This window comes from Hemicordylus capensis, chromosome 3, assembly GCF_027244095.1.
Source record: "Hemicordylus capensis ecotype Gifberg chromosome 3, rHemCap1.1.pri, whole genome shotgun sequence".
NCBI lineage: Eukaryota > Metazoa > Chordata > Lepidosauria > Squamata > Cordylidae > Hemicordylus > Hemicordylus capensis.
Window position 1 is genome coordinate 192,810,569 of NC_069659.1, and position 14,378 is coordinate 192,824,946.

At 47.7% G+C, this 14,378-nt stretch overlaps 1 protein-coding gene across 1 annotated transcript in view; it reads left to right on the plus strand.

Annotated features, from left to right (window-relative positions):
- LOC128350960 (WD repeat- and FYVE domain-containing protein 4-like) overlaps positions 1-14,378 on the plus strand; it is a 286,030-nt gene that overhangs the window by 234,244 nt on the left and 37,408 nt on the right. Inside the window, exon 41 of the mRNA XM_053309906.1 lies at positions 14,204-14,357. Coding sequence (XP_053165881.1) covers positions 14,204-14,357 — 154 coding nt within the window. The remainder of the gene's footprint in view (positions 1-14,203; positions 14,358-14,378) is intronic.

Below are 14,378 nucleotides of genomic sequence, written 5' to 3' on the forward strand. Positions count from 1 at the left end.
TCCCTTTACATGACAATAGGCCAGAATGGAACCCCCATGTAGTCCACTGAAGAACCACAGTGCAAACAGTTCTAAAATCGGGATATCTTCTTTAGTGAAATATTGTCTTGAGGGTTACGTAAAAGTGATAACAGTAAAGACAATATTTATGAAGTTTTATTATACTGCTGACAAACCCGATCTTAAAATTGTACTGGAGTAAAATTCTCCCACAGATGCTATTTAGGGCAGAAATCTGGAGTTGAAATAGTTATTACCATAATTACCTGAATACAAGACAACTCTGAATTTAAGACAAGCCCCTTAAACAATAGAGGTTAAATACAGGTTATACTTATATTTACCCAAAAGGAAGAGGACCCTTAATTTAAGATGACCCCCTGATTTCTAACTTGGAAAAAAAACCCTAGTCTTGGAGCCGGGTCTCACAATCAGTGAGACCCGGTTTGTACAGCTAAGCGGGGAGAGCAGGCTAAGCCCGCTCTCCCTGCAGACGATCAGCCCTGGGCAGCTGGATCAGCTGCCCACACGATTGCCGGCTCTGTGACGGAGCCGGCGGGGGCTGGGGAGTTCGGGGACCACACAGCCCCCAGAAGCTCCAGTATGCCCTGTGCAAGTGTGCAGGGCATACTGGGGAGACCCCTGGAGCCAGGAGGCATCTTTTCACCTCCCTTCCGAGGGTCTACTCATGAGTAGCCATGGTGTGGAGCCACACCGCAGCTACTCATGATCAGGAAGCCCGGGTTAGCGGAGTGCTCGCTCCACTAACCCGGGCTTAGGGGAGGGCTAAAAAAGCAGGTGACCCGCTTTGGCTCAACCGGGCTCGACTGCGAGCCCGGTGAGTCTCATGATCGGTGGAAAGCTGGCTAAGCACCCTTAGCCCGCTTTCCACTGAGCGTCAGAATAGCTCCTTGGTCTTTGGCAAGACCTCCCCCCCAAACCCGCCCTGCTTCCTCCTTGCCCCCCAGCTCAACTACCTGTCAGCCGCTACTGTGTGCATTGAATGCTAGAATTGGGGTGGGGAGTTTATAGGCCATTTAATCCAACCCTCTACTTAATGCAGAAAATCTAGAGAATGGATGGATTTAGATGTTGGATGTCTAGCCTCTGCTCGATGACCTCCAGTGAAGGAGAACCATCCCCATGATTTGACTTAATTAAATATTAATTAAATATTTTAATTAAATATTAATTAGTTAATTAAATATTTCTATCCCATCATTGCTTTTCCAGATCATTGCTGCTTGGAACAGCTTACAATAAAAATACAATAAAATAATGATAGTCCCTGATTGGCTGGGGTGACTTAAAATGGGATGGATTAGAGAATGACTACTGAACCGAGGAAGTTGGGGTGGTGGTGGCTGTGTACAAAGGAAGGTGCCTTCTACTGAGTCAGAATGCAGGGTGCATTTCACTCAGCATTTTCTATTCTGACTGGCATCAGCTGTCTTGGGTTTCAAACCAGGGGTCTTTCCCAGCCCTATCTGGGGATGATAGGGATTGGACCTTTTGCATGCATAGCAGGTGCTCTTGGCCCCATCCCCAAAAGTACTACACCCCCTCCCATGCAGGATTAATTGGTTCTCCCCAATCATTCCTTTGGTTCTCCCCAATCATTCCTTTGGTTCTCCACAATCATTCCTCCAGACATCAGAGATGTCTGTCTTGGCTCATCACCCAGATTCCTCAGACATTAAATATCCACCGTAGACATTGTCTGTTTCCCCCCATAATTTCTTACCAAACTGAATTCTAGAGGTTGAATGAAGTTCAACCTCTAGAAACACCGGGTTTTGTGGTTACATATTCTACTTACTGTACAAAATCTATGTATTTGCTCTAAATTGTGCAATATGTGAAGCATTTATGATCTGTGCCTTAATGATTATCTTGTATATTTTTACCTCCTATCTTGTTCAAGATTCTAACCTGTTACTTCTGTATAATCCCCACTAGTACAGTAGGAGTTTTATTGAGGATAATGGAAACAGTCCAAATGGGATCCCTAAATACAGATCCTGGATAACATACCACAGAAGCACACAGAGCTGCTCTCCATTGAATATATAACTGTCTCACTCCCACCCTAATGGTCCTTATACATGATTACTTCTTTATTTAAGAGAATACCAACAAGGGACAGGGAGCTCACAGAAAAAAGTTGACGTAAGAGTTGTAAACATTTATGTCTGCAGCAAAGCCAAGTATGCTGGATGTTTGTAAGGGATGTTTATGGCAACAGCAATTCAATACCTCCTTAAATTAATCATGGGTGACTCATGCCACTGGAGGTTTAATCAGGCTTCCTTCTGCAGGTACCCAGATAAGAGTTTATTTTTGCCTCTCACTGAGTTCTCACATTTTAACTGAACTCAAGAAGCTACTGTAAATTGAATGAATTGCTGTCATTGCCCACACACTCCTGGAGCTAAACCCTGTGAAGGCAGAGAAACTAGAATTGGGCTGGATGTACCACAAAAACCAATTTCTGCACTAATTTTTGTTCTAAGGAAACCCAGATTTTTCTACCAGAATGAATTAAGCAATTAAGACTTGTGGGCATGAGTTTGTACAATTCTACTTCCAAGCTTTAAGTCTTAGGGCTGAACTGGTTCACTTTTCAGGTTCATTTTCCATTTTCCAAGTAGGGTGACATCCCTCTGGGATCCTTTGGAGAGTTCAAACTGCAAACAGGTTCGAACCCAGACCAAACAGGGCATTGCATTGGTAATGCTGGTCCGAGTTTGAACTGATCAAGCCAAGTTCAGTTCGAAGGTTCTAGAGTCCATTTTAGCTCCTGTCCTCCATTTTGTGTGACTTGTGTTGCTTGATTTCATTGGCTGAGCTCTTGCTTCCCTGATTGGCCAGATGAGTCTGGCTCTCTGGTAGGCCCTGCAGTGGTGCCAGACCTTGAGAACTGGCACCCTATTGGCTGGGGGAAGGGCAAAGGTGACTTGTGTTGCTCCAAAAGAAGAGTGTTTCAAATCCTATTTAAAGCCAAGCCTCTAGCCTAGCAAAATCACTCTGACTGCAGTCTTCCTTGGCTTGCTTCTAGGCTGCTGTAGGGATGTGCAAAACCGGTCCGGCAGTCTGACGGTTCAGTCCGGAGGTTCGGGATTGAACTGAACCCCACCCCGGTTCTGTCCGAACCAGAACTGAACCGCTGGATAGGTCTGTGAATTTTTTTTACAAAAATTAAAAATGAATAATAAATATCTGTAGCCCCTTCGGGGGGCTTGCTGTAGGCCGCAGTGTGTGGGGGGGTGTCCGTGAGGGTTTCCCCTCCCCTCGCTGGCCTCCCTCATCACTGCCGTGGACAGTTAAATGTAATTTTTGGCCCTTTCAGGCCTCCATAAAGGCGAGCGGACCCCCCCCCCATGGGCATAAAGGCGAGCGGACACACACACACACCCCGCTTACAGCCTCGCAGAGGGCATTTGTGCATGTGTGGCAGTGGCCAAAATGGCCACCGCTCACCTTTACGGAGGCCCAAAAGTGCCAAAAATGCTATATTTACCCGGCTGCAACAGTGATGAGGGAGGCTGGCGGTGGGAGGGGGAACCCTTGTGGACCCCCCCTCCCCACGACCTATAGCAAGCCCCCTGAAGGGGCTACAGGTATTTATTATTCATTTTAAAAATTAAAGAAAATTGTGGACCCCCACCGGACCAGACCGGACCCGGGGGAGGGGGTCGATGGGGGCTGGACCGAACTTTCCCGGTTCCGTGCACACCCCTAGGCTGCTGGTGGCAGCAGTGATAGTCTGCCTGGCAGACTTGCTGTGTGTTTTTTGTTCCCAAACCCTTCTGCCTGTTTTTCTGCTGCCCACCCCATTCTCCCGTCTTTAAACTGTTTTCCCCCTGCAGTACCTGTGTTTGTGTCTGTTCTGCTTCTTCTTTTTTAAATCTGAGTGAGTGAGTGTCTCTCTCTCCGTTCTCTTGCTCTTGGCCAGAGGGCCCAGGACCTTTGGCCTGAGGCCTCTCTCTGGCACATTTCCCTAACCCCCAGTCCCCCACTGTACCCCCACCTTTTTTGCTCCTGTGGTGGCTGCTGCTTTTAAATCTATTGGCTGAGTTGAGATAGAGAGTCCTCAGCTCAGCAGCAACTGCCAGTTGTATTTATTTTAGTCTGTGGGTTTTTTGGGGGGGTGGGGTGGGAGGTGTTCCTTGAGTTCTCTGGAGCAGGTGCTTTTCTTTGTTAACCCTTTTCTTGCTGTGCTTAGTACACCGCTTGCTCCAGAGTCCAGCAGCACCTCTTCCCCACTGTCCTCCCCTGTTCTTCCCTTTCTTTCCCCCTCACCCCTTCTCCATCCCCGCAGCCATTTTTCCCCACCAGCTTTTTGTATTTATCCAGTGTTTACTTTAATTTGTTTGTTTGGGTGGGTGATCAGCTGGAAAGTTGTTAATTCTGCCCTACCCCCTGCCATGCATGCCCGCCCACGCTGTGCCAGCCTACCACTGGTCTGGAATCCTTTCCTTTTCTCCTGACCAGTGTGTGGGTCAGAATATCTCCAAGACAACAAGGGGGTAAGTGCTTACTTTTTGTTGCCCCCTTTGTCCCCTTTAGTTTTCCTTAAACAGGGCCTCCTTTCTTGTTTGGGTGCTGGGAGGTATATTTTCTGTGTTTTTTCTTTACAGGTTGTTTCTTGTTTTCACAGGACCTCCTTAGTTGCCCACCCATATTGTATTGTACTGTATGGTACTGTATTGTATTGTACCGTATTGTATTGTGGGTGAAGTGGGTGGGTAGACTTGTTTTCATAAAGGTTTTTTTTTAATCTCACCCTTAAGTTTTTTACATTTTTTCAATTTTTTCAAAAAGCCTCGGAGACTTTGGGAATGTCTGAGCGCCATGTGGTGAGCAAAGCTCGCAGCAGGGAGGCAGGCTCACAGTGGGAGAGGTCCCCAGGCTGGTGCAGGAGGCCGGGGTGGAGGCAGAGAAGATGCCAGCATGGAGTCCCACAAGTCCCCATTGGCAAATTCTTTGACCCAGGTGAGGCAGTGGTGCAAAGGCTCTCCTATCCGGAGGAACCTGCTGCCACCAAGCCAGGTCCTGGACCAGTGGCAGGTCCATCGGGTGGTTCACTGCCAGGGTTAGTGCCGTGTGGAGCCTGGTGGTGTGGGGGGGCTCTCCTGCTAGGGAAGCTTCTTCCATGGTGGGGGTGGAGGGCAGCGGCTTGACAGCTGGCCGTGCAGCCAAATTTCCCCTCCCTCTTGGGAGGAAATTTGCCCCTCCAATGCTCCTCTTACTACTGGGAGGGCTAATGATGCCCAGATCATGGCAGAGTACAGTTCTGGGTCCTCCCAGTCTGGGTCCAAGGGGGGGAGGGACTACTGCTGAGATGGAGGGGGCACCCCCTCCTCCAATGAAGCTGGGCCCTTCTTCCATTCAGGGTGGACGGGGGGTGATGGTGGTGGGTGAGCACCTGCAGCCCCCCTAGGTCCGCTGTCCCCCAAAAGGCCCAAGATGGCATCCAGTACATCGGAGGCCACCCAGAGCAGTGATGTTTAGCAGCATTTTGAGATCCCTCAAGATGCCCCAACTGCTACTCGCTATGTCCACTGCATGGCACAGTTCAGTTGGGGCAAGGATGCTAAGCATCTGGGAACAACCTCCATGTGGCGATACATGCGGCGGCTTCACCTGGATCTCCTTGACTCCTCAGGCAGCACTAGTGCACCTAGTGTGCCTGAGACTAGCGCTGACACAGGCCGTGTGAAGGCTTCCATGAAGCAGGGCACACTGCCAGTCAAGTGGTAGACACAGTCGGGCAAAAAGTTGGAACATTAAGCTAAAAGTATCAAGGGGAATAACAAAAACTTCTTTAAATACATCAGAAACAGGAAACTTGCCAGGGAAGCAGTTGGACTCTTAGACAGCAAGAGAGTGAAAGGGATTATTAAGGAGAATATGGAGGTTGCAGAGAAGGTAAATCAGTTCTTTGTGTCCATCTTTATGGCAGAGGATATTGAGCACATACCTGTTCCTGAACCAGGCTTTTCGGGGTTGGAGGCTAAAGAACTCAGTCAGATAGAAGTGACAAGAGATGATGTTATAAACTGTCTGGAAAAACTAAAAACTAACAAATCACCAGGGTAGGACGGCATCCATCTAAGAGTCCTCAAAGAACTCAAATGTGAAATTGCCAGCTTCCTTGATAAAATATATAACTTAGCCCTGCAATGAGGCTCTGTATTGGAGGCCTGGAAAACAGCCAATGTAACACCAATTTTCAAAAAGGGATCCAGGGGTGATCCAGGAAGTTACAGGCCGGTTAGCTTAATGTCCGTTCCAGGCAAATTGATGGAAAGCATCTTCAAGGATAAAATTGTAAAGCACATAGAAGAACAGGCCTTGCTGGGGGAGAACCAGCATGGCTTCTGCAAAGGTAAATTTTGCCTCACAAGCCTTTTGGAGTTCTTTGAGAGTATCAACAAGTGTGTGGATCAAGGTGATCCAGTTAACATAGTATACCTGGACTTCAAAAAAGCTTTTGACAAAGTTCCTTATCAAAGACTCCTGAGGAAACTTAGCAGTCATGGGATAAGGGGACAAGTACATGTGTAGATTGCTAACTTGTTGAAAGACAGGAAACAGAGCGTAGGTATAAATGGAGAGTTTTCACAATGGAGGGAAATAAGAAGTGGGGTCTCTCAGGGATCTGTACTGGGACCGGTGTTTTTAATTTATTCATAAATGATCTAGAAGTAGGGGTAAGCAGCGAGGTGGCCAGATTTGAAGATGATACCATCTTCTGATATGCTGATGGGATTTGAGCTGTCGGTGACTGACCAGGAGAGGGATCTTGGAGTTGTGGTGGACAGCTCATTGAAAGTGTCAACTGGTCACCAGATCTGGTCAATTTTGGTCACCACATCTTTAAAAAAGGACATTGTAGAACTGGAAAGGGTGCAGAAGAGGGCAACTGAGATGATCAGGGGCCTAGAGCACCTTCCTTTTGAGGCAAGGCTACAACACCTGGGGCTATTTAGTTTAGTAAAAAGATGACTGCGGGGAGACATGATAGAGGTCTATAAAATCATGCATGGTGTGGAGAAAGTAGATAGAAATTCTTCTCTCTCTCCCATAACACTAGAACCAGGGATCATCCCATGAAATTGATTGCCAGGAAATCTAGGACCACAAACGGAAGTACTTTTTCACACAATGCATAATCAACTTGTCGAATTCTCTGCCACAAAATGTGGTGACAGCCAACAACCTGGATGGCTTTAAGAGGCGTTTGGATAACTTCACAGAGCAGATGTCTATCATCGGTTACTAGTTAGAGGGCTATAGGCCAGCCTCAAAGGCAAGATGCCTCTGAGTACCAGTTGCAGGGGAGTAACAGCAGGAGAGAGGGCATGCCCTCAACTCCTGCTTGTGGCTTCCAGCAGCATCTGATGGACCACTGTGTGAAACAGGATACTGGACTAAATGGGCCTTTGGCCTGATCCAGCAGGGCTGTTCTTGTATTCTTAAGCGCCTCAGTCATATGGACCCACGTCTCCTCACCCGCCTTATAGAGGAGATGATGGCCACTGACGACCAACCATTTCAGCTGGTCAAGAACACCGGTTTTCACCGGCTACTCCAGGCTCTAGATCATCCAGAACGTGGTCCCCTCCCTGTACGTAAGATGCCGGGAGTTTGTGTCAGCCATGCTGTGTGCATCACTGGCTGGCACCAGCGTGCATTTCATCACTGATCTTTGGAACAGTGTGAGTGGAATACATGCTGCTTGCCTGGTGCTGACTGCCCACTGGTGGGGTCTGGAGAGAGAGGGGGACCTCCGGCGCTGCCTCTGCCTCCAGCGCGTTCCACACTGCATTTCGGCACAGATGGGCCATCTTGCACATGGAGACCTTGGATGTCAAGCACACCATGGAGGAGGTGGCAGCTGTACTTGGCTGCCAAACTGAGGCGTGGATAGGCGGGTTGCCACACCTCACCCAGTGTGAACATCTGCTGCATGGCACACACGCTCCACCTGGCTGTCACCCTTGGCCTCAAGGAGGTGAAGGTGTCCAGGAAACAGGGCTGCCCCATGGTAGATGCTGTTGCTGTCCCAGCTGCACTTGTGGAGGAGTGGCCCAGTTCCATTGGAGTGAAAAGTCTAGGCAGCTGCTTCTTGAGCGGCAGCGTATCCATGAGCTTCCACAACATCTCATTCCTACAGATACCTGGTGGAACTCCCCCTTCCTCTTGTTCCAGCGTCTGCTGGAGCAGGAGGTGGCCCTCAATGACCTGGCAAGGAACGAGTCCTTGGGTGTGTGTGACCTATCCAACATGGAATCTTGCTCAGGTCCGAGATGGTGTCAGTACTCAAGCCCGTTCTGTTTGACACGAAGAGCTTGTGTGGCTACACCACCCCTCTGAGCCAGCCCCTGCCCGCAGCTCTCCTCCTGAAGAAGCTGATGGGCTGAAGTTGAAGAAACTGAAGCTGAAGAAACTGCAGACCTCGCTGATCATGCCAGAGTGGCGTGCTCTGGCTGGAAGGCTGAGGTTGTTGACAGGCTGGTTGATGAATTGGGTGACAGGGAAGAATATGTCCTGACTTATCTCTGTGACCATCAAGGGCAATGTTGGTTGTGTGGATGACTTGCCCAGGAGGAGGGACCTCCTGTTCAATAGAGTTAGGGAAGAGGTGGTCATTAGGATTGACAGAGACCAAGAGGGTGATGATGGAGTGCCCCCCAAGTGTATGCGACCCACACTTAGCAGCAGCAGCAGTGCGGGCAGGTGGCCCTTCATCTCCTACCACTTCTTCTTCCCAGTCCAGCAGCACAGCATCCTAGGCAGTGGCGCCAACTCAACAGGGAGTTCCTCCCACTAAATCAGCCCGATGGTTTAAGCAAGTGTGCCTTGGCACCTTGCCCAGTTTGCGGGAGGCTCAGCCTACCAGGCCTACCATTTGGAGGAGCCTGTGGAGGAAGACCACGAGATGGACCATGTGCAGTCCTGGGCAACCCACAGCCAAGTCTGGCTGGACCTGGTGGTGGTTGCTGTGTCCTCCTCTCCTGCATCCAGAGCGAGCATCCATAGAGTGAGCAGGTGTTTTCGTGTGCTGGTAACACCTGCTCAGTCCCGGTTGGACCCTGGCTTAAGAACATAAGAACAGCCTTGCTGGATCAGGCCCAAGGCTCATCTAGTCCAGCATCTTGTTTCACACAGTGGCCTACCAGATGCCGCTGGAAGTCACAAGCAGGAGTTGAGGGCATGCCCTCTCTCCTGCTGTTACTCCCCTGCAACTGGTACTCAGAGGCATCTTGCCTTTGAGGCTGGAGGTGGCCTTTAGCCCTCCAACTAGTAGCCGGTGATAGACCTCTCCTCTGTGAAGTTATCCAAACTCCTCTTAAAGCCATCCAGCTTGTTGGCTGTCACCACATCACTGGTGTCCCATTGGTTCTCACTGTTCCACCATGTTTCTGTTATGCCCACTAGATCTATTTCTGCGTTAGCATTCCAGTTCACCCATCTTGGCTCAGAGGCTTCTGGCATTGGCATATAAGCACCTATATGCTGAATCTCTCACCTGATGTATGCTATCTTTCTTTTGACTCTTTGACCAGCTGGCACAGGCTCATGTCTGCTCTTTATACGGTTCTGCTCTGTCCCCTTCTACTCTATCTGCACCCTTGCACTTTAAAGAATGGCTTTGAACCGCATACTGCCCAGCTCCCGTCGGCCATTCCCCAGGCTTCATTTTAAAAGCTGCTATGCAACGTTTTTTTTATTTTAAGTGCCAGCAGTCTGGTTCCATCTTGGTTCAAGTGCAGCCCGTCCCCTTTGTACAGGCCTTGTTTATCCCAGTGCCTAACAAATCTAAACCCCTCCTCCCAGCACCAGCGTCCCATCCACGCATTGAAACCCCTCAGCTCTGCACATGGAACAGGTGGAATTTCTGAGAATGCTACCTTGGGGGTCCTGGACTTCAATATGCTACCTATCAGCCTAAATTTGGCTTCCAGGAACTCCCAACTACATTTCCCCACATTGTTGGTGCTGACATGCACCACGACAGCGGTCTCCTCCCCAGCACTGCCTAAGAGCCTATCTAGTCACTGTGTGATGTCCACAACCTTCACACCAGGCAGGCAAGTCACTATGCGGTCAACACGCGGGTCACAAACCCATCTCCCTATACTTCTAATGATAGAATCACCCACTACAAGGAGGCCCCCACCCGCTGGAGGAGTATCCCCTGTGCGAGAGGATATGGGCTCATCATCCATGGAAGAGGTCCCTTCTAAAGGAGCATTTCCCTCTTCCTCAGACTGATGTCCTCCTTGCCAGAGACCTCCCTGACAGCAGAGGAGCTATCCACATCCCTGGAGTGGGATGCCTCTACCACGTCCCTGAAGGTCACATCCACATGCCTTTCTGTCTGTCTGAGCGTCTCCAGATCCGCCACCTTGGTCTCAAGAGAATGAATTTGTTCCCTGACAGCCAGGAGTGCCTTGCTCCGAGCACACACCCATGGCTTCTGCCCATGGGGCAAATAGTCATACATGTGGCACTCTGTGCAATATACTGGGAAGTGCCCCCTCCCCTGCTGACTTTCTGTCTTCATACTGGTTTTGTATATTATTATTTTAAAAAATTATACCGCCCTTCCAAAAGGCTCAGGGTGGTTTACATTAAAACACAATTAAAATCAAATCAATTAATTGTTGGCTGTATACATTATTTAGAGATAGTTTATTAGAAGGATAGGTCTCAGCTGTATTAGTCAGCTATTTAACTGTCCAAACAGACTTTCCCAAGAATATGAGGGAGGGATTTGTACTTACCTTCTCTTCTCCACCAGGCTCCTTGTGATCACAGGGGCTTGTTCCAGGCTCCCCCACACACTTCCTGCAAAACTCCTGCAAAAGTCCATTTTATTAATTTGTTTTTTCTCTATGTAAAGAGAAAGGCTTCACCTTAAGCCATTTTTGGAAGGGTGGTATAGAAATGAAATGAAATGAAATAAATAAATAAATATAAAACTCCAGCATCCAGTGTGGTACTGTGTAGTTTTTAAATATGTAATTTTTTGAATATGTTGTGTTGTACATAGTTGACTTGTGGGGAGAGGGCAGCAGGACTGCCAAAATGTATTATTTTGGGGAATATTTCAGACTGTGTAAATATGTGTTTGTGTAGATAGAAGTGTTGTATGCATGCTTGTGTGAGTGTGTGCATGCGTGGAAGTTTCTGTTGTGTGTAGGTGGATGTGTCAGTAGTAGAGGTTTTTTTCTTTACTTTGCGTAGATAGTATATTTGGTTTGTTTTGTGTAGATAGTTGCTGGTGTGTAAATAATACTGTATAGTTGCTATATAGATAGCTTTGTATATATACATGTGTATATATGTATTTAAGTGTGTTTATTTAGGGCCTCCCTCTCACTTTTCCCTCTCCAGTTTAGTTCCGCTGACACGCATGCACGCACGCCAGACACGCATGCACCAGCCATGATGAGTAAGCAGTCTCCTGCCACACCATGTCGTGTGCGGCTTCCACTGACCCACCTCTGAGCCATACTTCCCTAACCCTTTAATTTTTTTAGAGTCCCCCTCTCTTTCCCTTATTCAGAATCTAGCTAGCACACACACTCACACACCACACATGCACGCTGATGATGACTATGTGGCATAGTGCCACCACATGCCTAGGGCACGCAAAGATGTGGTGGACCTCCAGCAAAGATGTGGTGGACCTGCCACACTGAGGTGCTTTCCCCCACAGGCAAAAGGCATGCACGAAGAGAAGAGCAGAAGAACAAAGTGTGTGCATTACTTTAAGTTCTCCTTTAGTGTGGTGGTGTGTTTTTGCTTTGCCCCTCTTTCTTTGCAGTTTGCATGCCGGGTTGGTTGTACTGCCTTGCGCTGTCTTGTTGCTAGATCTAGTTTGTTTGTGGCTGTTGTAGACTGTGGTGTTTGGTTTGGTTCCCTTGGTTCTGCAGTTGTGCAGGCATAGCAGCAGGTCTGTCTCTGTGGTGGTCTTTTGGTTTTCAGTCTTTTTAGTTGTATCACTGCATGTTGGCCTGCTAGGGGCACAAAACCAGGGTGGGTGGTAGGCAGCCATGGGTGCCAAGTGCCACCCAAACCCCAAAGCAATTGGGCACTCCTGTGTTTTAGGTGATTTTTAAAAAAGATTTCCCCCAATTTTTGCATTTATCCCATAGGGGACAATGGCGATTTGAGGCAGCCCAGCCAGCCCATTGTCCCCTGTGGAGGGTGCCTGGGCATCCCAACATGAGTTGGGGGGCACAACAGGTTGTACCACAACTCCCCCCAGGCAGCCCCAAGCCAGTGGCGTTTAGGGTTTATTTCAGGATTTATTTATTTATTTATTTATTCCTGGCCTTTTAACAGTCTATTCTCTATCAGAGTAGCTTCTCTAGTTTGTTTATATATATATATATATATATATATATATATATATATATATATATATATATATGAAGAGTTCATAGGGATTAATTGAGATAACTCATACAGTAGCAAGTCCAAAAACAAATTGGATTCTTGGTGGCTATATGAATTCTCTCAATGAATCCCCATGAAGAACTGTTCATGTATGTATGTATAATACACACTCACACAACAGAGAAGCTACTCTGATAGAGATAGACTGTTAAAAGGCCAGAAACTTAAAAATTCCTGGAAAAAACCTTAAACCCCACTGGCTTGGGGCTGCATGGGGAAAGTTGTGGCACAACCTGTTGTGCCCCAAAACCCACTTTGGGGTTCCCAAGCATAGGGCTGCCTCAAATCCCCATTATTCCCTATGGGAGAAATGCAAAAATGGGAAAAATCTTCAAAAAATCATTAAAAATCACAGGAGTGTCTGATTGCTTTGGGGATTCAGTAGGTGATTGGCACCCCTGGGTGCCTACTACCCACCCTGGTGTTGTGCCCCTAGGGGCTCTGCATAGGGTTAATCGGCAAGTCCCCATTAGACCCTATGTAGAACCTTTTAGAACCGGTTCAAATTTGATTCGAATTCAAACCAAACCCGGGGGGTTGAGCAAAACTAAAACCAAACCTACCCACCCTGTTTTGAAACTGGTTTGAATTCAAACCAAACAGGCTAAGCTCACTTCTCCGGAATGGAGGGTGTGTGTTCACATATTAGCCAAATTTATTCTGAAGTCTCTGTGAGCTATCAGGGAGTACTCCAGGCACTATTGGGGTTTTTCATTGTGCATTAGAGGGGAGCCCAATTTATGTCCGGGGTAAAAAAAACACCCACTTTTTGCACCATTTGGGGTGGGGTGTAAATTCAAACTTGCAGTAAAGCCTGCTGTCTGGAAATGCTCCTGGTCATGTTAAGATTGAGATTCTAACCTTCCTTCCCTGTGCTTTTCTTTGTGGTGGTTTTGTTTTTGTTTTTTAACCCAAAGCAGTTTGGGGCAGGTTGCAACTGAGCAGAAAAGAACATGCAAGGAGAGTCTACTTCATTCTTTCTTCTCCTGTTGCTCTTTAGCACAAATTTATACTCCAGAAGCCATTTTTTCACACCCAGGGGAGGGGTTTATTTTATTTTATTTTATTATTTATTTATTTATTTATTTATTACCTTATATTCCAGTCTTCCTCCGAGGAGCTCAGAGCAGTGTACATGGTTATTTTTATCCTCACAACACCCCTGTGAAGTAGGTTAGACTGAGAGATACATGACTGGCCCAGAGTCACCCAGTGAGTTTCATGGTTGAATGGGGATTTGAACTCAGGTCTTCCCGGTCCTAGTCCAAAACTCTAACCACTACGCTCCAGACTAGCCTTCTGCCAATGAAAATCACCCCTTCCCCCCTTATGCAACAGAAGACCCTGTTGCATTGTTGGAGAGTTGGCCCAGTTGGCCCATTGCTTTCCCAGATGTTTCTCTCCAAAAAACAGATTGGAGAGTGCACTTTTGGATGGAAAAAGAACCAGTGGGGAAAGAGTTAAGCAGCTTTCCCCCATCCATCCTTGCAGCTGGAGTTTGCCACAGGATGCTCAGGGGGAGGGGGAGAGGGAGAGGGAGGATATGTCTTATGAACATGAGAGCTCTCTCTGTGATAAGCACAAGTTGCAAATGTTTCTTTCCATTTCTTGTTTAGCAGAGAGCAATGAAGTCCCTTCAGTAATCAAATTCAAATTTGTGTCTGTTCTCTCTCTCTCTCTCTCTCTCTCTCTCTCTCTCTCTCTCTCTCTCCTTTCATACCCCCAGGGAGGAGGTTTTGATGTGGCAGATAGGATGTTTCATAGCATGAAGAACACCTGGGACTCAGTTTCAAAAGATAACATGACTGACGTGAGGGAACTTATCCCTGAATTCTTTTACCTGCCTGAATTCTTAACAAATTGCAACCAGTTTGAATTGGGTGAGTACCTGTGAATTATCT